At 39.2% G+C, this 27,805-nt stretch overlaps 1 protein-coding gene across 1 annotated transcript; it reads left to right on the top strand.

Annotated features, from left to right (window-relative positions):
- Window positions 1–563: 563 nt before the first annotated feature.
- On the top strand, window positions 564–8,379 carry LOC130471859 (protein FAR1-RELATED SEQUENCE 8-like). Its single transcript, XM_056842190.1, has 5 exons — window positions 564–1,137; window positions 7,090–7,185; window positions 7,254–8,000; window positions 8,112–8,242; window positions 8,329–8,379. Exons 1-5 carry the CDS (start codon window positions 564–566, stop codon window positions 8,377–8,379), a joined length of 1,599 nt encoding a protein of 532 aa, XP_056698168.1.
- Window positions 8,380–27,805: the final 19,426 nt, after the last annotated feature.

Here is a 27,805-nt window from a genome sequence, read left to right as displayed (position 1 = left end):
CTCCATTTGTTGGGATGGTATTCCATAGTTGGGAAGAAGTGGACAAGTACTACAAAAGTTATGGAAGACAACAAGGATTTGGCATACTCCGTGCTGCTGGTTCGTATGTGCAAAAGGGTGGGGAAAAATCAAAGGAACTGAGGGGATACTTGTGGAAGCGTGAATGCTATGGTCGTGCAGTGTATAGGCGTCGGGTTGAGGGGAAAAGGGCTTACTCAACAAGGGATGAGCTTGGCACTAAAAGGTCAAAGAAATGTGATTGTCCTGTCTTAATATATTGTAATAGGAATAAGGATGGGGACTGAGTGGTTAAAAGGGCAGTTAATGAGCATAAGAACCATTGCCCAACACCGAGGAAGTCTAGGTATGTTCCTATGTACCGGCAGGAAGACATCAAGTCATCAACTTTCTTGTAAAGAGGAAGTTGTTCAATGACTATAACTCGGATGGTAATGTTCCTAAGATATTTAACTGTCTAACCAGTGAGAGGAACGGGGTTGAGAATGTGACATTCACCAAAAAAATATCTTCAAAATATAATTGTTAGGGATAAGGCAGAAAAGATGAAGGAGGGAGATTGGAATGCAATGTGGAAGTACTTCAAAGAGATGTCTATTGATAACGAAAATTTCTTTCACAAGCATAGGTTGGGTCAGGATAATAGATTACAAGATGTGATGTGGGTAGATGTTAGGATTAGAGATGCTTACGAAGAGTTTGGAGACGTTGCAGTGTTTGACTCCACCTGCTTAACTAATGAGTATGACCTGCCATTTTCTAACTTTGTTGGGGTTAATCACCATGGTCAAACCCTTCTGCTTGGGTGTGCATTGTTATCCCATGAAAATTCAGAGACATTTGAATGGTTATTTACCACTTGGTTGTTATGTATGTCTAACAAAAAACCCATAGGTTTTCTTACTGACCAAGACGTTGCCATGAGGAAGGCCCTACGAGATGTAATGCCCGATGTCCGACATCGATGGTGCTTGTGGCACATACTTACCAAGTTCAGCCATAAACTTGGAAAATATAATGACTATGATTTTTTCAAGGTAGAGCTTCATAATGTGATTTATAATAGCCTTACTAAAGATGAGTTTGAAGTGCAATGGATTGGACTCATTGAGAATATAAGTCGGTTGGATCAGCAATTCTCTCAGGAAATGGCTGTAGACACCATCCTCCATTCTCTTCATAATGGGTATGATCAGTTCAAACTGAACTACAGTATGAATAGTCTGGACAAAACGCTCACTGAGCTTCACGGTATGCTGAAGACCGCTGAAAAGACGCTCAAAAGTGATAAGCAAGATGTGCTTATGGTGCGTGGGGACAAGTTCAAGAAATCTGGAAAGAAGAGGAATGCTAAGAAAGGTGGCAACAAGGCCAGCCCAACTAAGCAAACTGGCGCCAAGTTTGAAAAGAGGAAGGTCAGTCAACCCACTTCTGAATCCGAATGCTTCTACTGCAAGAAGAAGGGGCATTGGAAGAGAGATTGCTTGAAGCTAAAGGAAGATCAGAAGAACGGAACAGTCGTTCCATCTTCAGGTATTTTCGTTATAGACTGTACACTAGTTAATTCAACTTCTTGGGTATTAGATACAGGTTGTGGCTCACACTTATGTTCCAATTCTCAGGGACTAAGAAGAAGTAGAAAGTTAAGCAAGGGTGAAGTCGACCTACGAGTGGGAAATGGAGCAAGGATTGCTGCATTAGCTGTAGGAACTTATTATTTGTCGTTGCCCTCTGGGCTAGTTTTGGAACTGGAAGAGTGTTTCCATGTTCCAAGCCTTACTAAAAACATCATTTCTGTTTCTTGTTTAGATGCTAAGGGATTTTCCTTTTTAATAAAAGACAATAGTTGTTCGTTTTATTTTAAAGAGATGTTTTATGGATCTGCTAGATTAGTCAATGGACTTAATTTATTAGATCACGACAAACAAGTTTATAACATAAATACCAAAAAGGCCAAAAAGGATGATTCAGATCTCACCTATCTGTGGCATTGTCGATTAGGCCATATTAACTTGAAACGCATGGAAAGACTTCAAAAGGAAGGAATTCTAGAACCATTTGACTTAGAGGATTATGGTAAGTGCGAATCATGTTTACTTGGCAAAATGACAAAGCAACCTTTCTCTAAAGTTGGAGAAAGAGCAACTGAACTATTGGGTTTAATCCATACAGATGTATGTGGACCAATGAGTACAAATGTTAGAGGTGGTTTCAGCTACTTTATCACTTTCACTTATGACTTCAGTAGATATGGTTATGTCTACCTAATGAAGCATAAGTCTGAATCCTTTGACAAATTCAAGGAATTTCAGAGTGAAGTAGAGAATCAATTAGGCAAGAAGATTAAGGCACTGCGGTCTGATAGAGGCGGTGAATATCTGAGCTATGAATTTGATGACCATCTGAAAGAATGTGGAATTCTATCTGAATTGACTCCTCCTGGAACACCACAATGGAACGGTGTGTCGGAACGGAGGAACAGAACCTTGCTAGACATGGTTAGGTCAATGATGGGTCAGGCCGAACTTCCAATAGAATTTTGGGGACATGCACTAAATACAGCTGCACTCACTATAAATAGAGCTCCGTCTAAAGCTGTTGAAAAGACTCCATATGAGTTATGGTTTGGAAAGCCTCCAAAAGTGTCTTTTCTTAAGATTTGGGGATGTGAAGTATACGTCAAACGATTAATTTCAAACAAACTTCATCCAAAATCTGACAAATGTATCCTTGTGGGCTATCCAAAGGAAACAAAGGGGTATTACTTCTACAATACATCTAAGAACAAGGTGTTTGTTGCTCGAGATGGTATCTTTTTGGAAAAGGATCGCATTTCCAAAATGACAAGTGGGAGAAAAGTAGACCTCGAAGAAATTCGAGTCGAACAACAAACTCTAGAGAATGCTCAAGATGACATTCAAGATGAAACTCAGAGATCTTTAGAAGTATCTGGTGAGAATCATGGTCAGTCTAGAGATGTAACCCCGCGTAGATCGCAGAGATATAGATCTCAACCGGAAAGGTACTTAGGTATTTTTACGAACGAGAGCTATGATGTTCTATTACTTGAAAGTGATGAACCTGCGACTTACAAACAAGCTATGACCAGCCCTAGCTCCAAGCAATGGCATGAAGCCATGCAATCTGAATTAGACTCCATGTCTGAAAACCAAGTATGGGATTTGGTCGATTTTCCAGATGGCTACCAAGCCATTGGAAGCAAATGGGTTTTCAAACTGAAAAAGGACAAGGATGGGAAACTTGAAGTTTTCAAAGCTAGATTGGTTGCAAAAGGTTACAGGCAAGTCCACGGTGTGGATTACGATGAAACCTTTTCACCAGTTGCAATGCTAAAGTCTATTCGGATAATGTTAGCAATCGCTGCATATTACGATTACGAAATATGGCAGATGGATGTCAAAACCGCTTTCTTAAACGGCGTTTTAACAGAAACTGTGTTTATGACACAGCCTGAGGGTTTTGAGGATCCAAAGAATGCTAAAAAGGTATGCAAGCTAAAGAAATCAATCTACGGATTGAAGCAGGCATCCAGGAGCTGGAATATACGTTTTGATGAAGCAGTCAGTAACTTTGGTTTCATCAAGAACGCAGACGAATCTTGTGTATACAAGAAGGTCAGTGGGAGCAAAATTGCTTTCCTAGTATTATATGTCGATAACATATTACTTATCGGAAATGACATTCCTATGTTGAACTCTGTCAAGATTTGGCTTGGGAAATGTTTTTCGATGAAGGATCTAGGAGAAGCACAGTACATATGGGCATCAAGATTTACAGAGATAGATCTAAAAAGATGATTGGACTTAGTTAGAGCACTTATATCAATAAGGTGCTTGATAGGTTCAAGATGGCAGACTCCAAACGAGGCTACCTACCCATGTCTCATGGAATAACTCTAAGCAAGACTCAGTGCCCAAAACCACTTGATGAGCGTAGACGAATGAATGGGATTCCATATGCATCATTAATTGGTTCAATAATGTATGCTATGATATGTACACGCCCGGATGTTGCGTACGCACTCAGTGCTACGAGCAGATACCAATCAGACCCAGGAGAGGCACATTGGACTGTTGCCAAGAATATTCTGAAGTACCTGAAAAGGCACAAAGATGACTTTCTGGTCTATGGTGGAGATGATGAATTAATTGTTAAAGGCTATACGGAAGCAAGTTTCCAAACCGACAAAGATGATTTCAGATCACAATCTGGGTTTGTCTTCTGCCTCAACGGAGGTGCAGTAAGCTGGAAAAGTGCTAAGCAAAGCACCATTGCGGATTCTACAACTGAAGCGGAGTACATTGCTGCACATGAAGCAGCAAAGGAAGCTATATGGCTAAGAAAGTTCATAGGTGAACTTGGTGTAGTCCCCTCCATTAAAGGACCAATAGCCCTGTATTGTGACAATAACGGAGCTATTGCACAGGCAAAGGAGCCTAGACACCACCAAAGAGTCAAGCATGTACTTCGTAGATTTCACCTTCTACGAGAGTTCGTTGAAAGAAAATAAGTCGAGATAAGCAAGATTGGAACTGATGACAACATATCAGATCCATTGACTAAACCTCTACCGCAGGCGAAGCACAACTCGCATACTGCAGCTATGGAAATCAAGCATATTGGAGAATGGCTTTGATGTCCTTATTTAATGTTTTAAAATTCTAGAGTTTAATTCTTTGTAAAACATTATTGGTTAATCATTCACAATAAATTAATAAAATTCATTTTTCCATTTAATTTGTGGTTTATTAAATGATGAGTCCCTTCAATTTGACAAAATATTCAAGATAGATTGTCAGGACCAGTCATGTGACTAAGAAATGTCTATCAAGTGAACTTGAATGTCAAAAGTTGAAAAGGGTCCCTGGTCGGAGTTTTCTATAAAATTGGACGCATAGAAAACGTTAGACGACTAGAATGCAAGATGACTAGTAGTTCTGTTTCTTGAACTATGTGGACATGGCAATGTCATAATCATTTGCATAGATACCTACTTTGGGAAGACTAGTATCGGACAGACCTATGAAACTTTACTGTAAGAGATGAAAATCTGTCATAAGTAAATTTCATTAAAATTATTAGACACTAAATCCTCAATACCTGAGTGATTTGAGATTACTTGTTTGAGAACTGGTTACTTTGACGTTGACCAACCGTCGCACCGTAAAAGGAGGCTATAAAGGCAACGCTCAGGTAATCACCTATCAAATGAAGTCTAATCTCAAGATCGCAAGATTGGGATTGTCCTCCCATAAATCGGGATGAGATGCTTAAAACTTGTACAAGGCCACTCGGAGAGCTAGAAACTGTAAAATGCATGGCCGTGCTCGGATGAATCATAGGCTATGATTATCTATTTATTTGATCAGTTGAACTCTGAAACCGAGAAACACCTCTGGACATAATAAGGATGACAACTCTTACCTTATGTTCAAGAGCAAGCATCGAGCGACAAAGGAATTAGGTAAATGCACACTTGTCCCTAAGGACAAGTGGGAGACTGAAGGAAATAGTGCCCTTGGTCCAAGTATGCATTTAATGGTAAGTCTAATAAATGTGGTTCAATATTAATTATGCAAGTTAATAATTCAGTGAGATCAAGTGAACTGTATGCCTAGCTAGAGGCCGCTTCAGTTCAAGTGGATTAATGATATTAATCCACAGCTTACTCTTGACTGAACCCGTAGGGTCACACAAATAGTACGTAAACGGATCAAGTATTTAATGGCATTAAATACTCCATCTATGGATATTCGGAATCGACGGATCTTGGTTTCAGTGGGAGCTGAGATCGTCACAAGCAAGAAATGAATACTCCGGAAACGATGATATTACCGGAAACGGAAATATGGATCGTATCGGAAATATAAATATTATCCAAGTCGTAAATGTTGCCGGAAACGAAAACATGGTACGTATCGGAAAATATTAATGGAAATGGAAATATTGCCGGAATCGGAAATATTGCCGGAAACGGAAATATTGTCAGAATCGGAAATATTATCGGAATCGGAAAATAATCCCGGAAACGGATATATTAAATATTTGTTCGAAACGGAAATTAATTCCGGAATCGAAAATATTAAATATTGTTCGTATCGGAAATAAATTCCGAAATCAGGAATTTAATCGGAAGCGTATCGTACGAATTAGCATCTGACGAGGCCTGCCAGACGAAGGCCCAGCACGAAGCCGGGCCATCGCCCATCAAGCCAGCGCGCCACAACGCACCAGCCAAGGCTGCGCCAAGCCCACCGCAAGGCAGGCCCAGCGCGCGCCATGGCTGCGGCAGCGTGTGGGCCTCGTGGCAATGGGCTGCGAGTGCTCGCGGGCTGAGCGCGCGCGCATGGCGCCCCTCGTGGGCTGCTGTGTGTGCGTGTGTGTGTTTGTGTTCATATACGAATCCTAAAGCTATCAGGATTCGATATATGATTAAATTCCGAATCCTAAAAGGATAAATTAATTAAATAAGAGTTCTACTAGGATTCTAGGTTAATTAATTCGTATCCTAGTAGGATTCAAGTTCCTTTTCCATACATCTATAAATAGGTGCCTAGGGTCATAATTTATAGACACAATTGAAGTATTCTAAAGGTAAGATTTTGAATAAAAAATCAGCCATACACTTGCACCTAATAGCCGAAATTCCTAAGCAACCTTAAGGGCGATTCTAGTTGGTCAAGCTTCAGGCGGATCCGGACGTGCTGTGGACTATCTACGGAGGGACGACACTTGGAGTCCTAAAGACTTGTTCTTGTTCGGTTCGAGCGTAGCTAGGGAGGGCACGCAACAAAGTGTATGCATCTAAACTATGCTAAATGATTATGTGTAAATAATATGCTTTCCGGGCTTTATGGTTTTTCCGCATGATTTATGTTTTGTCATATGAATCATAACGTAACAGAGATTTGGCTTGCAAGTAATTGAATTATTTAATTTAAATAAAGCATATGTTACGTTAATTTAAGTAAACCATATGGTACATTTACATGCACATAAATCATATTTGCATATGTTGTTTATAATGCTATCTTTTTACAACCATTTTAGGATTCTACCATGAAAGGGAAATGTGGGTGCCTGCATTAATGAACGGGATGTTTCGGGCTGGAATGAAGAGCACTCAAAGATCTGAAAGCTTAAAAGGTTCTTTGATGGGTTCGTTGATAAGCATACTCGATTGTTTGAGTTTGCTCCATTTTATATTAAAGCAGTGGAATCTAGAGCTAATGATGAACAACAGGCTGATGCAGCTGACCAAAGGGCAGTTCGTCGGTTGGAAACCCAATTTTTGGTTGAGAGAGCCTTTAGAAAAGTGTACAAAGATGCTAAATTCCTTGAGGTTCAAAAGAAGTGCAATCGTGTACTGTACCTTACTTCTCTTCAGACTACTATGGTATCTGCTGAAGTTGTGCATCATAAGCAGGAGGACAGATTGTGGGTGTTGTGTAAGGAAACACGCAAGGAATTTTCAACAAAATATGGGCAAAATTATTTTGTCCAGATAAATTTGGAGACAAAAATAGCAGAGTGTGAATGCAAGCTATTTGAATGTGACTGTATACTATGTAGGCACATTATAAAATTTTATGACATGCATGACATTCAAGATGTCCCAGAAGTGTATATTCTGCGCCACTGGAGGAAAGATGTGTCAAGGAAGCACTCACGTGTGAAGGTGGTGTACCATGATCCAAGTAAGACTGAAGATGTTATGAGGCATGATAAATCAATTCTTGCCTATGAGCCAATCAGCTTGAAGGCAGCTACGACTCCTGAGTGCATTAAAATTGTGTTGGATTCATTGCCGGTGTTGGAGAAGCGTTTGGATCAACACTTGATTGGTGTGGAAGATGTGGATTATGAGAAAATTTATGATGTTGGCACTCCTGGTTCAATAACCAAGAGCTTGAGTCAAACCAACAAGAAGAGGGCAACTACTCCTAAATCTATTACCAATGGTTGTAGTTAAACCAAGAACAAGAGGACTACCAAAAGTACTCATAAGTCTGTGAATAAACGAAGCAAGTGTGTAACCCCTCCTGATAATGTTATTGTGAATGATCCTGTAGCAAGGAATAAACCACATAGAACATCAAGTTGTAGGCACCGTTATTGTGTTGAGCCAAAAAAGAAAACACCTATTAGGATAAAGAAAGGCAAAAATGACGTTGCTGGTTGTTCACAGGAACCTCCCACTCAGGTATGATTGTCCCGCAAATTACAATTGTATTTATAATTCTTCTTATTTTGTTGCAGATGACCATATCTTTGTTTTGACTTAATTAGGGCGTTGATGATGTTGAGTGTACACACACTTCCGCTGGAGGTATTTCATGAGCAATGTTGGAGATGTTGGTGATGATGGACTTGACAACGTTGATGATCTATTATGATGAAATTCTCTTGGCTGGGATAATTGATATTGGAAGTTTGAAGTTATGTTTAGACATGACATTATTTATGTCAATTTTGCTGCTTATGTTTTCTACAAGTAATTATTTGTAATACATTGTTGTTTTGAAAAGAGGACCAAGGATATGTTCTGTTCACCTTATTTCCACTTATTTTAGGAAAAATAAGTTCAGATAAGTTCAGTTAATTTCAAATAAGTTCAGATAAGATAAGTTCAGGAAAAATAAGGGTTGACCAAATACAATTTATAACTAAAATAAGTTTTGATAAGTTCTAATAAGTTTAGATAAGATCAGTTAAGTTCAGATAAGATAAGTTCAGGAAATATAAGTGAAAATCAAGTGAATAGAACGCAACCCAAATCAATATTTATGTGTTGTGAGGTAAGTTATAACTCCAACTTTGCAATCCTTTCATGTGTCACGTTATTACATAAGTACCAATATTCCCATTAAATACTATTTCTTGACACAAAAAAGTACCATTTAAAGATAAATGGTATATATAAGGTACCAAATTGAACACACATGGACAAGAATGGTATAATTAGAGTACTAAATCAATCCTAAATTTCCAGAAAAGTACTATACTAAGAGTCCAATAATCCATATATAACATACCAAAAGAGATATAAATCGAAAGACAGGAAATCATTGTGGTAATTAATGACAAATGTCAGTATTTGATCGGCCTGAGTTTAAGATTTAAAAAAAGAAAATTACAAAAAATAAATACCTCATTCTATATTTTATAATAGAAATTTATAATATTTGAACAACTGAATGCGATAATTATAAAAATTCATTGATTGTATTATTTCTTTGCAGTTCAACTCCAGGGCTATCGATGCAGCAGGCAAAAGCTGTAGGAGAATACAGTTGAACATACATAACATGTGCGGAACATCCCCAAAGCCAGGAAACATGTATAAAGCACAATTTAAACATACTTACATTTGAAGCGTGTTTTCCCGAGTATAGTATCAACGAACACGAACAAAGAACTCCACTTGCCGTTCCTCTACTTGGTTCACCAACACGTTCAGATCCGTCTTGATTACTGTAGCTTAGACAACGCAAAAGATATTTGCTTTTCGGGATGAACTGTTTTTTAGCAGAGAAAAAACTGAACAACGTAATTTTTGGAATTAGGTTTAGGTCACTTGAAAAACTTATTGTCGTGTGTGTGTGAAAATAATATAACCTAATTGTTATATTAGGTGTAACTGGCCAAGACCAAGGAGCCTTGACCGGCCACTCTCCACACACGCGAGCACCCCCGCGCACAGCCCACACTGCAGGCCGAAGCCCACAGCGTGGGCCGTGGGCCTTGCTTTGCTTGTTGTTGTGTTGCTGCGCCTTTGTGCGCGCTGCCACCCCCATGTGGGCTGGCTTGCTTGCTGTGTTGCGAGTCCGTTGGCTCGTTGGGCCTTACGCGCATGCGCGCTTGGCTCGACGGGCCGGCAGCTCCGATGCGGCTCGTATTCGCGACGAACGCCTGACGGCTATTATTTATCGTATCGTACACGACGATTCACCGTCGTACTATACGATTATTCGTTTCGCCTAGCTTACAAACATTCACGATACAATATACGATTCCGATGCAAGGTTGAATCGTATAATACGTTTTTCCAAACTAATTACCGAAAAGATATTAAATGAATTTCCGATTCATTTAATCCGGTGATCTGTTACATGTCATCGGTGTAACCTTATAGGTTCAGTCAATAGTAAGTTGTGAGCCTAATATATATTACAACTCACTGATCGGAAGCATTGCTCCAGCTAGTTATTCCGATCACTTGATCTTACCGAATTAATTGTTCGCAATTAATCTGAACCTTGGTATTAGACTTAATGCACCTTGGGTGAAGGACATATTTTCTTCAGTCTCCCACTTGTCATTCAGACAAGTGTGCATTCACATTCCTTTGTCGCTTAGTGTTACTTGCTGAACATAAGGTAAGATCCAGGCCATCCTTATTAGGTCCAGAAGTGTTTCTCGAATTACAGAGCTCAATTGCTAAACTTTTATAGAAGGTTAAGCCTTAACTATTCTGAGCTCGGCCATGCATTTTCACAGTATCTAACTCTCCGAGAGGCCTTGTTACACAACAATACCATATCCTATCAAAGGTAGGAGGACATTCCATTCTTGCAATCTATGAACACTCACTTTGATTCATAGTACGCCCAATAACTTCTTTTATAGCCTCCTTTTACGTTGCGACGTTTAGCAAGTATCAAAGCGAACTAATTCTCAAACGAGCAGACATAATCACTCATTTTCTGAGGAATGGTTCTAATCACCATTAATGAGTGATATGACTTTAATCTCTAAAAGTGTTCTTATGGTCAATCCGATACAAGATCCAATAAGTATCTATACAAAAGATTCTGACATCCAGTCAATCTAGTTCAAGAAACCGAACTAAAAATCTACTTGCAATCTAATCTTCATTATTCATTGATCGTCCACCTTTCAATGACCTGGATTAGGGATCTTTTGTGACTTCAATATTCAAGTTCACTTATGGGTGTTTCTTTGTCGAAGAATCCATCTTGACATCCCATTTGAATGTTTTGAATCACATGGACTTATCATTTAATACTAAACCAAAATTAAATGAATATGAAATAATAAATTTCATAAATATGAAATGGTTAAACCAATTGTTTTAAACACAGATCTAACAGATGTTCTAAAACAAAATTTAGAAAATCAAAGCAATTCTCCAATATGCTTGATTCCCATGGTTGCTACATGTGCGTTGTGCTTCTCTTGTGGCAACGGTTTAGTCAATGGATCCGCGACGTTGTCGTCAGTTCCAACCTTGAAAATCTTGATTTCTTTCCTTTCAACGATTTCTCGAAGTATATGAAATTGCCGCAGTACGTGCTTGGACTTCTGGTGGTTCCTATGCTCCTTTTCCTGGGCAATGGCTCCGCTATTGTCGCAATACAAAGCCATTGGTCCTTTAATGGAGGGGACAACCCCAAGTTCTTCGATGAACTTCCGAATCCAAACAGCTTCCTTTGCTGCTTCTAAGGCAGCAATGTACTCGGCTTCAGTTGTAGAATCCGCAATAGTGCTTTGCTTAGCACTTTTCCAGCTTACTGCTCCGCCATTAAGGTAGAACACAAACCCAGACTGTGATCTGAAATCATCTCTGTCGGTTTGAAAGCTTGCGTCTGTATAGCCCTTAACAAGCAACTCATCTGTACCACCATGGACCAGAAACTGATCCTTAGTCCTTTTCAGGTACTTTAGGATATTCTTGGCAGCAGTCCAATGCGCCTCACCCGGTTCTGACTGGTACCTGCTCGTTGCACTGAGTGCGAACGAAACATCCGGCCTTGTACAAATCATAGCATACATGATGGATCCAATAGCCGAAGTGTATGGAATTCCACTCATCTTTCTACGCTCATCAGATGTTTTGGGACATTGAGTCTTGCTTAAATATGTGCCATGTGACATGGGTAGATGGCCTCTCTTGGCTTCCATCATATTGAACCTAGCTAGCACTTTGTCAATGTAAGTGCTCTGGCTTAGTCCAATCATCCTCTTACATCTATCTCTCTAGATATTTATGCCCAATATGTATTGTGCCTCTCCTAAGTCCTTCATTGAGAAACACTTTCCAAGCCAAGTCTTTACAGACTCCAACATAGGACTGTCGTTTCCAATAAGTAGTATGTTATCTACATACAAGACTAGGAATGCAATTTTACTCCCACTGACCTTCTTGTATACACAAGATTTGTCCTGATTCTTGATGAAGACAAACTTATTGACTGCTTCATCAAATCGTTTATTCCAACTCCTTGATGCCTGCTTTAATCCATAAATGGATTTCTTAAGCTTGCATACCTTTCCTTGGTTCTTTTGATCGATAAAACCCTCCGGCTGTGTCATAAACACAGTCTCTTCAAGAACACCATTCAAGAAGGCAGTTTTGACATCCATTTGCCATATTTCATAGTTATGAAACGCGACAATCGCAAGGATTATCCGAATAGACTTAAGCATCGCGACTGGAGAAAAGGTTTCATCGTAGTCAACGCCATGAACTTGCCTGTAACCTTTTGCTACCAACCTAGCCTTGTATATGTATACAATTCCATCTTTTTCTTTCTTCAATTTGAAGACCCATTTGCATCCGATAGGTGTGAACCCATCCGGCAAATCTACCAAATCCCAGACATGATTTTCAGACATGGAGTCTATCTCGGATTTCATGGCCTCTAACTATTTAGTGAAGCTTGGGCTCGTCATAGCTTGCTCGTGAGTCATAGGTTCATCATTATCTAATATGAGAACGTCTAAGGTTTCAGTCAAGAGGACGCCTGTCCATCTGTCCAACAACGTTTTGAGGAACTACTCCCACTGGCTCTTCTAAAGACCTTGGAGGTTCTTCACCTTGAACTGCTTCTAAAGAGTTCTTGGTTCGTTGTTCGTCTCGAATCTCTTTGAGGTCTATTATTCTCCCACTTGTCAATTTGGAAATATGATTTCTTTCCAAAAAGACACCGTCACGAGCAACGAATACTTTATTGTCTGACTTGTTGTAGAAGTAATACCCCTTTGTTTCTTTTGGATACCCAACGAAGAAACATTTGTCAGATTTTGGTTCGAGCTTGTCCGAAATTAATCGCTTGACATATGCTTCGCAACCCCAAAACTTTAGAAAAGACAACTTTGGAAGTTTCCCAGTCCATAATTCGTATGGAGTCTTTTCAACAGCTTTTGACGGAGCACGATTCAGTGTGAGTGCTGCTGTTTGCAACGCATGTCCCCAAAATTGTAAAGGAAGTTCGGCTTGACCCATCATTGACCTGACCATATCGAGTAAGGTCATGTTTCTCCGTTCCGACACTCCATTCCATTGAGGTGTCCACGGAGCAGCAATTCAGAAAGAATACCGCATTCTTTTAGATGGTCATCAAACTCGTGGCTAAGATATTCACCTCCTCGATCTGATCCTAGAGCTTTGATTTTCTTGCCATGTTGATTCTCTACTTCATTTTGAAATCCTCAGAATTTCTCAAACGATTCAGACTTGTGTTTCATTAAGTAAATATAGCCATATCTACTGAAATCGTCCGTAAACGTTATGAAATAGCTGAAATCACCTCTAGCTTTCGTACTCATAGGCCCACATACGTCCGTATGTATTAGCCCTAGTAGTTCGCTTACTCTTTCTCCCACCTTTGAGAAAGGTTGCTTCGTCATTTTGCCAAGTAAACAAGATTCAGATTGATCAATCTTCTCTAAGTCGAATGATTCTAGAATTCCTTTCCGTTGAAGTAATTCCATGCGCTTTGTGTTTATATGGCCTAATCGACAATGCCACATAAATGTGAGATCGGAATCACCAGTTTTAGCCTTTTTCGTATTTATGTTATAAATGTGTTTGCTCGTATCTAGCACATATAGACCATTTTCTTGTTGTGCTGAACCATAAAACATTCCATTCAAAGAAAAAGAACAACTATTGTCTTTAAATTGAAAACTAAAACCTTTAGAATTCAAACTTGAAACGGAAATAATGTTTCCGGTGATACTAGGAACATAGTAACAGTTTTCTAGTTCCAAAACAAAACCACTAGGCAAAGAAATAAAATAAGATCCTACGGCTAATGCAGCAATCCGTGCTCCATTTCCCACGCGTAGATCCATCTCGCCTTTATCAAGCCTTCTACTTCTCCTTAGTCCCTGCGAATCGGAACATAAGTGTGAGCCACAACCAGTTTCGAATACCCAAGAAGTAGAATTAGCAAGATTACAATGTTTAACATATATACCTGAAGTAGAAGCAACGTTCCCGTTCTTCTCATTTTCCTTTCTCTTCAAGCAATCCCTCTTTCAATGCCCCCTTCTTCTTGCAGTAGAAGCATTCAGAGTCGGCAGGAAAATGAATCACCCTCTTTTGTTTACCAAAACTGGTGTCGTTGGACTTAGGTGAGGGTGTTGCCTTGCCCTTACCCTTCTTGCCCTTTCCCTTGCCAGATTTCTTGAAGTTCTTACCCTTACGCACCATAGGTACGTCATGCTTATCTCTTGTTTGAGCGTCTTTTCAGCGGTCTTCAGCATACCGTGAAGCTTAGTAAGAGTTTTCTCCATGTTGTTCATGTTGTAATTCAACTTGAACTGATCATATCCACTATGAAGCGAATGGAGAATGATGTCTATAGCCATCTCATTTGAGACTTCAGAATCTAGAGCTCTCATGTTCTGAAAGAGTCCAATCATTTTAAGAACATGTGGGCTCACTGGTTCTCCTTTCTTGAGCTTAGTCTCAAGGATCAACCTCTGAGTCTCGAATCTTTCGATTCTGGCTTGGTCCTGAAACATATTCCTCAACTCCGAGATGATTTGGAAAGCATCCGAGTTGATGAACGTTTTTTGAAGTTCAGGATTCATGGATGCAAGCATCACACATTTGACATCCCTGTTGGCCTGGATCCAACGATTAATGGCAGCTTGAGTCACCTCCGGCCCGGCGGCCTCTGGTAACTCTTCCTCGAGGACATATTCTTTTTCTTAATGCATTAGAACTATTTGCAAGTTCCTTTGCCAGTCTAGGAAATTGTTGTCATTCAACTTCTCTTTGTCGAGAATTGAACGCAGGTTGAACGTGTTGTTATTGTTTGCGGCCATTTGATTACTACATTTGAAAATAATTCGCAATAAATAACCATTCATAACTTAATAACTTTAAAATAAATGCTAGCATGCAATCATTAAAGCTATTAAACATTTCATTCATGCAAAAGCAAAAACATGGTCCAAAATGAATGAACGATTCCAAGATCTTAAAAGTCCTAAATCCTTAAGCAGCTTTGGCATGTCTTAAGAATTTTAAGATTCTAGGTAAGCAAAACATATTGCTAGTAATCTCCAAATTACTCTTGGTTAATAAATTAATACCATAATTTATCCCATTGCCACAACATAATGCCATTGTTGTTTGAGTTGAAACCACAATCAACGTGCTCCTTTGGGACGCCTTACCATCTATGTCAACTAATATAGCACCTCACTTTGGCATAAACCTAGTACATTATATCCTTAGATTTTTGTAAGTGCTTGGTTTGGAAGGCAACTTTTGAACTCAATATTACTTTGGACCTAGTTGTTTCTATGTTGGTTCGATTATTTAGTGAACTAAATCTAATCGATCGAGTCATACAAACAACATATTCATGCATAATATACATTCATTCAAGCATAATATATATACAGTGCATAAATAAATTGGTGAACTAGTATGGCCCAAAACTCTTGTCTTTAAGCATCCAATCTTTTTCACCATCTTGTTAGCTTGGCATCGTCTTGAATCTTCATTCAATGCTAACTTAAAGTTCTAAACTAGAAATACTTGAAATAATAAAATTAAATCAAAATTTCAATGGTTCGCAGACCATATTTAAAACTTTACATTCAAAGATAAAACGGTTCGCAGACCGTATTTAACTATCCTAGATTGGCCATACTAGTCACTTGGAGTACCCGCATTACATAAAATATATATTCTATGCATTCACCCATTCATATGCTAAAACGAATGGCCCAATTAAATATGCAAGTATTTACGTGAATTACTTAAAATTCACGTTCACATAAACGCGTCCTAAAAGATTAATCAATTTCCAAATTATTAATCCTTAGAATATATTCTAATTAAAATTTAATTTAATTAAAATAATGCGACCTACGAAAAAAATTAAAATAATTATTTCATTTTTAATTTCATTTAGCAGCTCCCACTCAAACCAATATTTATTTCGGAGAATTAAATATTTAAATATTAAATTAAACTCACGGCCCGGCCCAAGTTAAATAAAATAATTATTAATTATCCCGCTAGCCAATTTTAATGCGAACATAAATTTTCAAGCCCAATGAAAACAAAAAAATTGTTTAAGTGCAATGCGGGCTACGCTTGCGCCCAGTCCAGCAATGCACGCTGCTGTGTGGCCTACGAGGCACACGAGCATGCGCCCATGCCCCCGCAGCCAGCGCGCCCCACGTACCGCAGCCTATGTCATGTATGATTAACTATATTCGAGAAATCGTTGAAAGGAAAGAAATCGAGATTTGCAAGCGGCACATACATGTAGGGGAATACAGTTAAACATACAGCATTGCATGCTGCTGTGTGGCCTACGAGGCACACGAGCATGCGCCCATGCCCCAGCAGCCAGCGCGCCCCACGTACCGCAACTCGTCGCTGCCCGTGCTGCTGTTGTGCTCGACGCTGCGCGCAAGGCAAGGCAGCCCTTGCTTGCAGCTCGCAAGCCAAGGCGTGCCTTCCTTGCTCGCGCTCCTCCTGGCCCAGCGCACGACACGCATCACGCTTGCTGCTGCCCGCGTCGCTGTGGCTCGGTAGTGGTGAGGTAGCCCGCATGGCTACGACGAGCCACACGTCCACCCACACCCTCGTGTTCGTGCCTTTTGTTCGTGCCTACGGACCAACTAATTAAAAAAAAATCACGAACATTTGCATTAAGTCATTTTTCACAAAATTAACGATTTTTATTTTCGAAAAATAACGACTTTACGATTTAATTAATTTTAACAACAATCCAATTTCGTTAAATTTATTAAATCTAGGCTAACATTATTCAAATTTTAAGAACGAACAATTTCAACCAAAAATTTGAACTTTTAAATAATCGAATCTAAAACTTTAAATCGTTCTAAACATTTAAATTTCAGATTTTTACGAATTTGGTTTAAGTGTTAATTAAAATTAACGAATCTAAATTTTAATCCAATAATTTTTAAAATCTTCCACTTTCCATGAAATTATATTCCCTTTCCCAATTAACCAAATTTCCAGATACAAATCATTTAAGAAATCAATTAGTGATCTAAAATTTACGAATTTGGGGAAAGCATTATTAGGGTTTATACTGAACAAAAATGGCCGAAATTTTTAACATAATTTTAAAATATTACCAACAAAATTGTGTCGAAATTTCAATCAATTCCGAGTAGTTTAGGTCGACCAATTAATTAAAAAACTTTCCAAATTTGTTAATTTTAATACGAAAATTAACAAAAACGCCCAAAAACACATACTTCAAAGTCTGTTTTTGCAATTCCGTTCTCATGAGTTGATCTTAGAAAATCGTTTTCAATCAGATTAGGGTCAGAAAAGTCGAAAATATGAAACTTTTTGAATTCAAAACCTATTACGCGATTCATCCAATAATCCATAATAATTCGAATAAATTCAACAAAAATTCCAAAAAATTCGACAACAGCAAAAACAATAAATCATGCTAAAAAATGCTTTGAATACATAAGGCTCTTGATACCCCTGTAGGGGAATACATTTAAACATACATAACATGTGCGGAACATTCCCAAAGCCAGGAAACATGTATAAAACACAGTTTAAGCATACTTACATTTGAAGCGTGTTTTCCCGAGTATAGTATCAACGAACACGAACAAAGAACTCCACTTTTCGTTCCTCTACTTGGTTCACCGACACGTTCAGATCCGCCTGGATTATTGTAGCTTAGACAATGCACAAGATATTTGCTTTTCGGGATGAACAGTTTTTTAGCAGAGAGAAAAACTGAACAACGTAATTTTTGGAATTAGGTTTAGGTCACTTGAAAAACTTATTGTTGTGTGTGTGTGAAAATAATATAACCTAATTGTTATATTAGATGTAACCAGCCAAGACCAAGGGGCCTTGACCGGCCACTCTCCACACACGCGAGCACCCCCGCGCACAGCCCACACTGCAGGCCGAAGCCCACAGCGCGCAGCCGAGCAGCATGGGCCGTGGGCCTTGCTTTCCTCAATGCTGTGTTGTTGCGCCTTTGTGCGCGCTGCCACGCCCATGCGGGCTGGCTCGCTTGCTGCGTTGCAAGCTCGCTAGCTCGTTGGGCCTTGCGCGCATGCGCGCTTGGCTCGACGGGCCGGTAGCTCCGATGCGGCTCGTATTCGCGACGAACGCCTTACGGCTATTATTTATCGTATCGTACACGACGAATCACCGTCGTACGATACGATTATTCGTTTCTCCTAGCTTACGAATATTCGCGATACGATATACGATTCCGACGCAAGGTCGTATCGTATAATACGTTTTTCCAAACTAATCCTTGAAAAGCTATTAAATGAATTTCCGATTCATTTAATCCTGTGATCTGTTACATGTCATTGGTATGACCTTATAGGTTCAGTCAAGCGTAAGTTGTGAGCCTAATATATATTAGAACTCACTGATCGGAAGCATTGCTCCAGCTAGCTATTCCGACAACTTGATCTTTTTTTTTTGGCAAATAATAATGAGCTTTATTTACCAAGTAATCAGAGTGTTAACAAACTCTGAAAACACCAACTGTCCAACATACACAACCAAACACCAAGCTAACCAACACAAGCTAGCTAAAGAGCACAGAGGCTACTACTGACATCTACACTCAACATTAAACATTATGTTGCTAACAATAGTCTTAACTGGATCAACATGATCCCTAAAGACCTTAGCATTTCTTTGCAACCAAATACAATAAACAGACTCAATGAAAGCTATACTATACTTGCAAGCTTGCTTCTGTGTGCTTCTGCTTTTCTTCACTGCAATCTGAACTTCCTCATGCCAAGGCAACACAGTTCTATTCACACCTACAGAAAGCAGAACCTGCTTCCAAATCTCCTGAGAATATGAGCAAGAGAAGAAAAGGTGCTCCAAGTTTTCATTTTCCACCTGACACAGACCACAAATACCATCAATATTCAGCTGCCATCTTATCAATCTGTCTTTTGTAGCAAGTCTGTTCTGCACTGCTAGCCACACAATGAAGGTGCTCTTTGGACTAGCATGGCTATTACAAATCAATCTCTTCCATCTCACCTGGGCTCCAACTGGATGAAGAAACTTGTACATTTTCTGAATTCTGAATTTACCAGCTTGCACAAACTGATCCACTCCATTTGCCTGCAGAAATACTTCTCTATTATGCCAAATTTTCCTTAATGACCAAGTTAAACCATTAGGAATTGGCATAGTCCAGAAGTCTCTATGCTGAATGTAATAAGCATGAATCCACCTCACCCAAAGCCTATCCTGCTTCAAAGCTAAAGCCCAACAGTGATTCAAAACTGCTGCTTTATTCCACACAGTTAGATCTTTAAGATTCCACCCTCCACAACTCTTAGGGAAACACAATTGCTCCCAAGAGATAGAAGCTTTCCTAGAATCTGCATCAGCACCAGTCCACAAGAAACATCTACAAATTCTCTGAATCTCCTTCATTACCTTTTTAGGCATAACAAAAATCTGACACCAGTAGAGCTGTATACCAAAAAGTACAGATTTCACCAGTTGCAGCCTACCTGCATAGGAAAGGAACTTAGAAGTCCAGCTCTTGATTCTAGCAACAGTTCTATCAATGAGAGGCTTGCAGTCTGTGAAGGAGAGCTTCCTAGTTGTAAGAGGGACACCCAAGTATCTGAAAGGGAACGAACCCTTAGAAACCCCAATTGAGCTAACAATACTGGAAGCAACATGATCAGAAACACCTGCCAAATAAACTTCACTTTTGTGCAAATTAGCTTCCAAACCAGAAGCCAAGGAAAACTTAGTAAAAGCATCAAAAAGAGCTTTCACAGCACCCTCATCAGCTCTGGAGAACATCAACAAATCATCAGCAAACATCATATGGGTGAGATCCAACTTTTTGCATCTAGGATGATAAGAGAAGTTAGTATCTTCAGCAAGAGCAGCAAGACACCTTGACAGATATTCCATACCCAAAGCAAACAAATAAGGTGAAATGGGATCACCTTGTCTCAACCCTTTCTTTGCAGGAATTGGTTTAGTGGGACAACCATTTATCAGAATGGAATAAGAAACAGAATAGAGGCACTGCATCACCCAATTCACAAACTTCATAGGGAATCCTAGCTCTGACAGCATGGTTTTCAAGAAAGGCCACTCTAAGGAATCATAGGCTTTTTTCAGATCCACCTTGATCATACACCTAGGAGAAACATGTTTTCTAGAATAGCACTTCACCAACTCACAAGCCAGCAAAATATTATCAGAAATGGATCTACCAGGGATGAAACCAGATTGAGAACAATTTCCCACTGTACCAATAACACCTTGCATTCTAGCAGTAAGAATTTTAGAGATAATTTTGTAAACAACTGAGCAGCAAGCAATTGGCCTAAAATCCTTCACACAAGAGGCATTCTGAATCTTAGGAACCAAAGTAACTGAAGTGTTGTTCACTTGCTTTAACATCACCCCAGCTCTGAAAAACTCTCTTACTGCTTCATAAACATCAGCTTTCACAATCTCCCAAGCTTTAAGAAAGAACAAACTATTGAAACCATCAAGCCCAGGGGCTTTATTGATATCAATACCTTTGATAGCTGCATCAATTTCTGCATCTGAAACAGGAACCACCAACATTTCTGCATCAGCAGCAGACAGCTGCTTCCCTTTCCTAACCACTCCAACATCCACACCCATCAATGAGCTAGCTGCAGTACCAATCAACTTCTTATAGAAAGAGCTAACTTCTTCCTGAATTTCCTGAGTAGTGCTAAGCTTCTTCCCAGAATCATCATACAAAATATCAATGCTATTCCTAGAAATCCTCTCCTTCATTGCACTGAAAAAGAATTTAGAGTTAGAATCTCCTACTTGCAACCACTGAATTCTTGCTTTCTGTCTATATGCACTCTCCTGAATATGCAAAAACTTCTTAAGAGTCTCGCTACAATCCCTCTCACTTTGTTGCACACTACTATCAGTAGGGCAAGAAGCTAACTGGATCTGAATTTGACCCAAATCAGCCCTTAACCCCTCAATTCTCTCATCAAGTTTAGCAAAATCTTTATGATGTAACTCCTTCAATCCTTGCTTTACTGCTTTCAGCTTAGTCCACACCTTGAACATGGCTCCACCCCTTGGACAGGACACATCCCATCCCTTTTTAACTACATCAAGGAACAGAACATGATCAGCCATATAGTTAAAAAATTTAAAGGGTCTACTCCCCCCTCCCATATGAATATTGCAAGACATAACCAGAGGTGAGTGATCAGATATTCCTGGAGGCAAATAATCCACCACAGCATCAACAAACTTAGAATGCCACAAAGCATTAGCAATGGCCCTATCTATTCTGGAACAGATTCTCAAGTTACCTTGCCCCTTATTGCTCCAAGAATAGTAACTCCCACAACTCTTAAGCTCAGCCAACCCTGCAGCATCCATACAGCTATCAAAATCCTTAGTTTCCCCTTCTGTAACTGCATTGCCATTTACTCTATCAGCAGCTAATAAAACTGCATTGAAATCCCCCATGACAAGCCAAGGACAATTAACAGTACTACTGAAAGTAGTGATCTCTCTCCACATTGGTCTTCTAGTATCAACAGAGTGCAAACCATACACAGCTGAAAATAAAGCATCAAACAAGCCATTCTTAGTAGTAACATGACAGTGAACACAAAATTCAGTTTTTTGGATAAGCTGAACTGACACCAATGCATGCTTCCAACCAATCCATATCCTTCCCCTAGGAGAGTGCTCATAATTCATAATCCACTGCCACCCAACCCCTATTTTCTTCTGGATTTTACAACTATTCTTCTCCTGAACTTTAGTTTCTAACAAAGCTACAACACTAATGTTATTACTAGCTAAAAACTTCTTTATTTCAACTACTTTAATGGGATCATTCAATCCCCTCACATTCCAGGTACTAATATTCATGGTGGATCAATTGGGAATTCCACTCCATCACTACCAGCAACCAATTCCTCCCCATTCAAATGGACTTCAGCAAGCCCCACAGTTTGAGCTGGAGTTCTAATATCTCTTCTTCTTCTTGAAACAACTCTCCACCCTTCATCAAGCACTGGAGCAATTGGAGTAAAAGGCTTATCATAAACAGATAACTCTCCATTCTCCCCATCATCCTCTTGTACAGCATCATTAGCAGTCAACTCATCAGTAGTTTGTGGTTCAACATTTGGTTGCACTTCTTTAGGTTTCCACACCTTCACAACCTTCTTTCTCTGAACATCAGCTGGCCTAAATCTTGTGGTATTAACTCTTGTCTGAGTACAGTCATGCCCCACAATCTTACACTTCTGGCAATAAGGTGGTAGCCATTCAAACTCAACCACCTGTTTAACAATGTTACCCATAGGGTCCTGAATCTGCACAGATTTAGGCAAGTCACCAGTTACATCCACCTCAATAAGAATTCGAGCAAATGAAATTCTTTGCTGTTTAGAAGTACATTCATCAGCATATAGAGGATCCCCAAGCAAACTCCCTATTCTGCTCAATGAATCACCCCCCCAACAGCTCAATGGTAAGTTAGGCAACCTAATCCACACTGGTACTACCCTCAATATTTCCTCCTGGAAATTAAAACTTGCTGTCCAAGGTTTAACAATCATAGGTTTGCCAAAGAACATATGAGGACCAGCCACCAGAACTGATTCCTTATCCTTCTTTGACTGGAATCTGATTACAAAATAGCCCTCATCATGGAGGAAAATCTGAGGTTTACCCACTTGGAGCCATTCTTTTGCAATGAATCTCAAAATAGACCCAATCGAAGGTTTTTCCCCAACTACATACATGACAACTGCATTTCCCCATAGATCATTCATTTTTTGTATCTCATGCTTATCAAGTACAGTTATGGGTTTACCATCACAGACTGTGGGAGCAATAAAATTCAACGCAAAACCTTTAGAAGGGAGTGAACTACCTTTGAATAGACTCGCCCATGGTTTTGGTTCCATATCCAATCGCCTTTGAGCTGGCTGCGCACCATTCATCTCACACTCTGTTTCTGTACGGACATCCTCTGTTTTCTGGGCTGGATCTACACCTGGGTTCTCCTTCATCACACTCTGATGGTGCATTTCCTTGAGTGCAGCATTAACACTTCTCACAAGGAGGTCCACCCTATCCTTTCCCACCACCATTCGATGGCTATCTTCGTAAAACTCTTCCAGAGCTTCAACCAGCGATGGCGGTCGATTTACATCAGTACGCACTGACCGCGACCAACCAGCCGAGTCCTGGTAAGCTTGAGAGTTGTCTAGACGTTCCATCGACGGCAGCACATGGTCAGAATGAGGCAGCGTAACTGGTGTCACCAGACCCGCACTAACCCGAGGTTCATCAGGAATGGGTATTTGTTTTCTGAGTTGGTTCTGGTTCTTAGGCCTCGAAACTTCTTGATGAAGAAGAGAAGAGGCTTCCTCATTCACTTGAGCAATCTCATGCTTCTGCGTTTTCTTCTTCCTCGCCATTTTCAAGATTGGCGCACGTTAGTAAGGGAACCTTAACGTACACCACACCATGAGAGAGAAGAGAGAAGAAGTTCAAAATATGACTTAAATCCCGACAACTTGATCTTACTGAACTAATTGTTCGCAATTAATCTAAACCTTGGTATTAGACTTAATTGTAACACCCTAATAATTCCTTTCTTTTATAAAACTATTTTCCAACTTAAAATAAAGGAATTACTAAAGTATTACCGCCACCGTGATAACGGTTAAGGCTAGTACCAGAATTACGCTGCGGAATTTAATGATAACTAACTTTCAAACCAACATAAATAATAATTGAGGCCTCCTACAAATTGGAACCATAACGGCCCAAAACCAAAGAATTGAAAATCCAAAAACTCAAAACATAATTAAATTATAATTCAAACCACGAAGGCAATACGAACTTAAAATATTAAAATAGTTTCCAAAGCACAAAAGAATGCAACTCTCAACCATCCCAAGCTACATGGTTTCGATCGTACTTTGTTCTACCAACCTGCTAAATTAAATCTACTCCCCAACAATGCAAGTGCAATGATGGATCATCATAGGGTCATTAAGGAGAAGGCCATGACCAAGAGACATAAAGCACGTAGTCAGTAAAAGCTGAGTACTTACAAGGCTAGAGTGAAATAAAACTATAAACATGTTTTACTCGCTAAAATACTAATCCACATGCAAAAGCCATATAATAAATAACCAACAAATCATGAATACAAGACTCGACTCTTGACTCGCAATTTAATTAGAATAAGCTTCGAACGGGCCAAAAGAAGTTTCCATAAAAGGAAGGGTGTTGGGAGCCCACCAAACACCATAATAAATAATATAATGAATATCGGACCATACCGAGTGTCGGGCCATACTGACGGAATTCCAGCGCATAAATAAAATGAAACAACGTCTTGTATCATTAGTAGGAGATTGAGTTTTCCGGCAAGTCTCCCCCCATTGTTCATACTCGAGGTATATACGTTCCAAGAGTTTTGAATCTTGTTCTGGTTGCACTTTAAGTTTATTAATATTTTATTAATAGCGAACTCGAGACTCAAACAAACATACATTTAATAAACGACAACCAAAACAATCTCATTTTAATCCTTTAGGACTTGTGATCAATAACTCAAGACGTAGTGAATTTACTACCAAGTTCCATCTCACAACAGGTGAGATTCCACATCATGCCTGTTAACATGAGGGTTGTGCCCTAGCACGACAAATCCTAATTCATTTCATATAAAATATTCCCAACTGAACCCTACATGTGCGGTGGATTACGTGAGCGAACCCTTCACATGTGGTAAAATAAATAGTGCAATGAGGCACAAATAATTGGCTCAAAAGTATGCTAGACATCCCGTACAATAACATAACAATAAATAATCCATCCCTTGCATGTGAAACAAACCATACATGCATAAATGTTGAACAACATGATTGACAATGAAATTCATACTCGCAATAGTCCCAACATGCTTGTTCAATCATCAAATCAATCATTCCAATACTAATAATTGACATGCTTGTCCACCAAATCAAATATGAATTCACCAAGTTCACGTAATATGATTCACATCAATAAGTAATCACGTAATGTCCCTTGACAAATAATGTGGTCGCCTGCACGTACCTTGAATATCTAGGCGTATGGGACACTTTGCAAACACGATCACTCACTTAGAAATCACCTTCTATCATCAAAATAATGAAACCTTACTTATTTCCATGTTCATTAAATTTCCAGCAACTTTTTTATGAATATAAAACCTTGACGATAATTAGAAATTAATCGTTCTTAAATAAATTAATCGTCTCAATTTGAAAAACTACTCCCTAGCATGAAAACATACTTTTTCCACCCTTAAAATCAATAAAAATTGGCACTTTAAACCTTTTTATAAATCAGAAAATATAATTGATTATCATAATTAAATCAATCACCTAATTATGCTAATCAATTGACCCTTTAGGTCTAGGTTAAAACCCTAACCTTAATTCTCCAATAAAATCAATTTGACACCACAAAAATCAAGTCTTTATTAAATAAGTGAATCTGAAATTTCATACTTTAATAATTAAAATATGCCTCAAGAATCAAAACATGTAAAACATCACAATACGGTGTTCACAACCGTTTCCCAGCATTTTAATTATTCAAAACAATAATAATAATAATAATAATAATAATAATAATAATAATAATAATAATAATAATAATAATAATAATAATAATAATAATAATATAATTTGAAATACGGAATTGAAATAGAATAGGTAAGGAAAAAGAGAATTATACCAATCCGGCCTATAGCACGGAACAATCACGAATTGAATGTGATTGGGCGAAAAATTGAACGAACGAGCAAAAACAACACACACACACACACACACACACGATTCGTGTGTGCGAGCGCGGACGAGGAGCGAAGGCAGCAGTAGTGTGCGCTGGACACGGCACGCGAGCGACAAGGGGTGTGCGGCTGGGCGAGAAAGAGAGGGACGAGGGGCGTGCGTGCGTGGCTGGGCGAGAGTAGCGGCACAGCAGCGCACCACAACAACAACAACAACAGCGCGCAACAGCACTGGCGTGCTGCGCTGCGTGAGGCGAGAGGAGTGACGAGGGTGTGGTCGGGGAGTGCGGTGCAAGGAGGCACGTCATGAGCAGCAGCGACGAGCAAGGCACGACGAGCAGCGCTGCTCGGTCGTGTGCGGGTGAGGGGAGTCGGGCACAAGGGAGAGAAGGAGAGAGAAGTGTTGGGCAAGTAAAGGAGGAAGGGTTTAATGAAAAATAAGGGGGATCATTTAATGAGGGGAGTCCTATTTATAGGCTCCCAAATCCGTAATGGGCTAGGCTTAGGAATTTAATATTGGGCTTAGCAATTAAATGATTGGGCAAGCTTTAGTGTTTAGAATTAAATTCTTTTGATTGGGCTCGTTTAATAAAACGAGTTGGACTTTTATTTTAAAACTCAAACCTTTAAAATTACTTGCGACTCCATTAAATTTCTCGACTCGAAAATTAAATTCGTTTCATAATTAATTAAAATAATAAATATTCTAATTAATTAAAATACATTTAAATAATATTTAAATGCGAAATAAATTCTAAAAAATCATAAAATGCTTTATAAATATAATAAAATATATTTATAATTATTATAAAAATACGAGGTATTACAGTCTACCCTCCTTAAAAGAAGTTTCGTCCCGAAACTTGGGTTCAGAAATCAAAATTTAAACTCAAAACTTGAGACTTTATGAGACTTTAATGCGTTCACTTGCAAAAATTTTAAGTTGTTGTACTCTTTACATGATTAAACAGGACAATAATGAGTGCAAATTCAATAGAAAGCACTAAATTGAGCATAAAATAGGGGAAAACAAGGTAAAAAGCGCGAAATTCTACCGCACTCTACCCCCCTTAAAAGACACGAGTTACGACTCTCTCCAATTGCTCCAGTGCTTGATGAAGGGTGGAGAGTTGTTTCAAGGAGAAGAAGAGATATTAGAACTCCAGCTCAGACTGTGGGGCTTGCTGAAGTCCATTTGAATGGGGAGGAATTGGTTGCTGGTAGTGATGGAGTGGAATTCCCAATTGATCCACCATGAATATTAGTACCTGGAATGTGAGGGGATTGAATGATCCCATTAAAGTAGTTGAAATAAAAAAGTTTTTAGCTAGTAATAACATTAGTGTTGTAGCTTTGTTAGAAACTAAAGTTCAGGAGAAGAATAGTTGTAAAATTCAGAAGAAAATAGGGGTTGGGTGGCAGTGGATTATGAATTATGAGCACTCTCCTAGGGGAAGGATATGGATTGGTTGGAAGCATGCATTGGTGTCAGTTCAGCTTATCCAAAAAACTGAATTTTGTGTTCACTGTCATGTTGCTACTAAGAATGGATTGTTTGATGCTTTATTTTCAGCTGTGTATGGTTTGCACTCTGTTGATACTAGAAGACCAATGTGGAGAGAGATCACTGCTTTCAGTAGTACTGTTAA

Source organism: Spinacia oleracea, chromosome 4 (genome assembly GCF_020520425.1).
Source record: "Spinacia oleracea cultivar Varoflay chromosome 4, BTI_SOV_V1, whole genome shotgun sequence".
In the NCBI taxonomy this organism is placed as follows: domain Eukaryota; kingdom Viridiplantae; phylum Streptophyta; class Magnoliopsida; order Caryophyllales; family Amaranthaceae; genus Spinacia; species Spinacia oleracea.
This window is presented reverse-complemented; position numbering and strand designations above follow the sequence as displayed.

Excerpts from the sequence above, each read along its gene's own strand:
- LOC130471859 (XM_056842190.1), top strand. The coding sequence starts at position 564 with ATGAAGGAGGGAGATTGGAATGCAATGTGGAAGTACTTCAAAGAGATG. Across the intron at positions 1,138-7,089 it reads TGGACTCATTGAGAATATAA|GATTCTACCATGAAAGGGAA; the intron begins GTCGGTTGGATC and ends CAACCATTTTAG. Across the intron at positions 7,186-7,253 it reads AAGATCTGAAAGCTTAAAAG|TGGAATCTAGAGCTAATGAT; the intron begins GTTCTTTGATGG and ends ATATTAAAGCAG.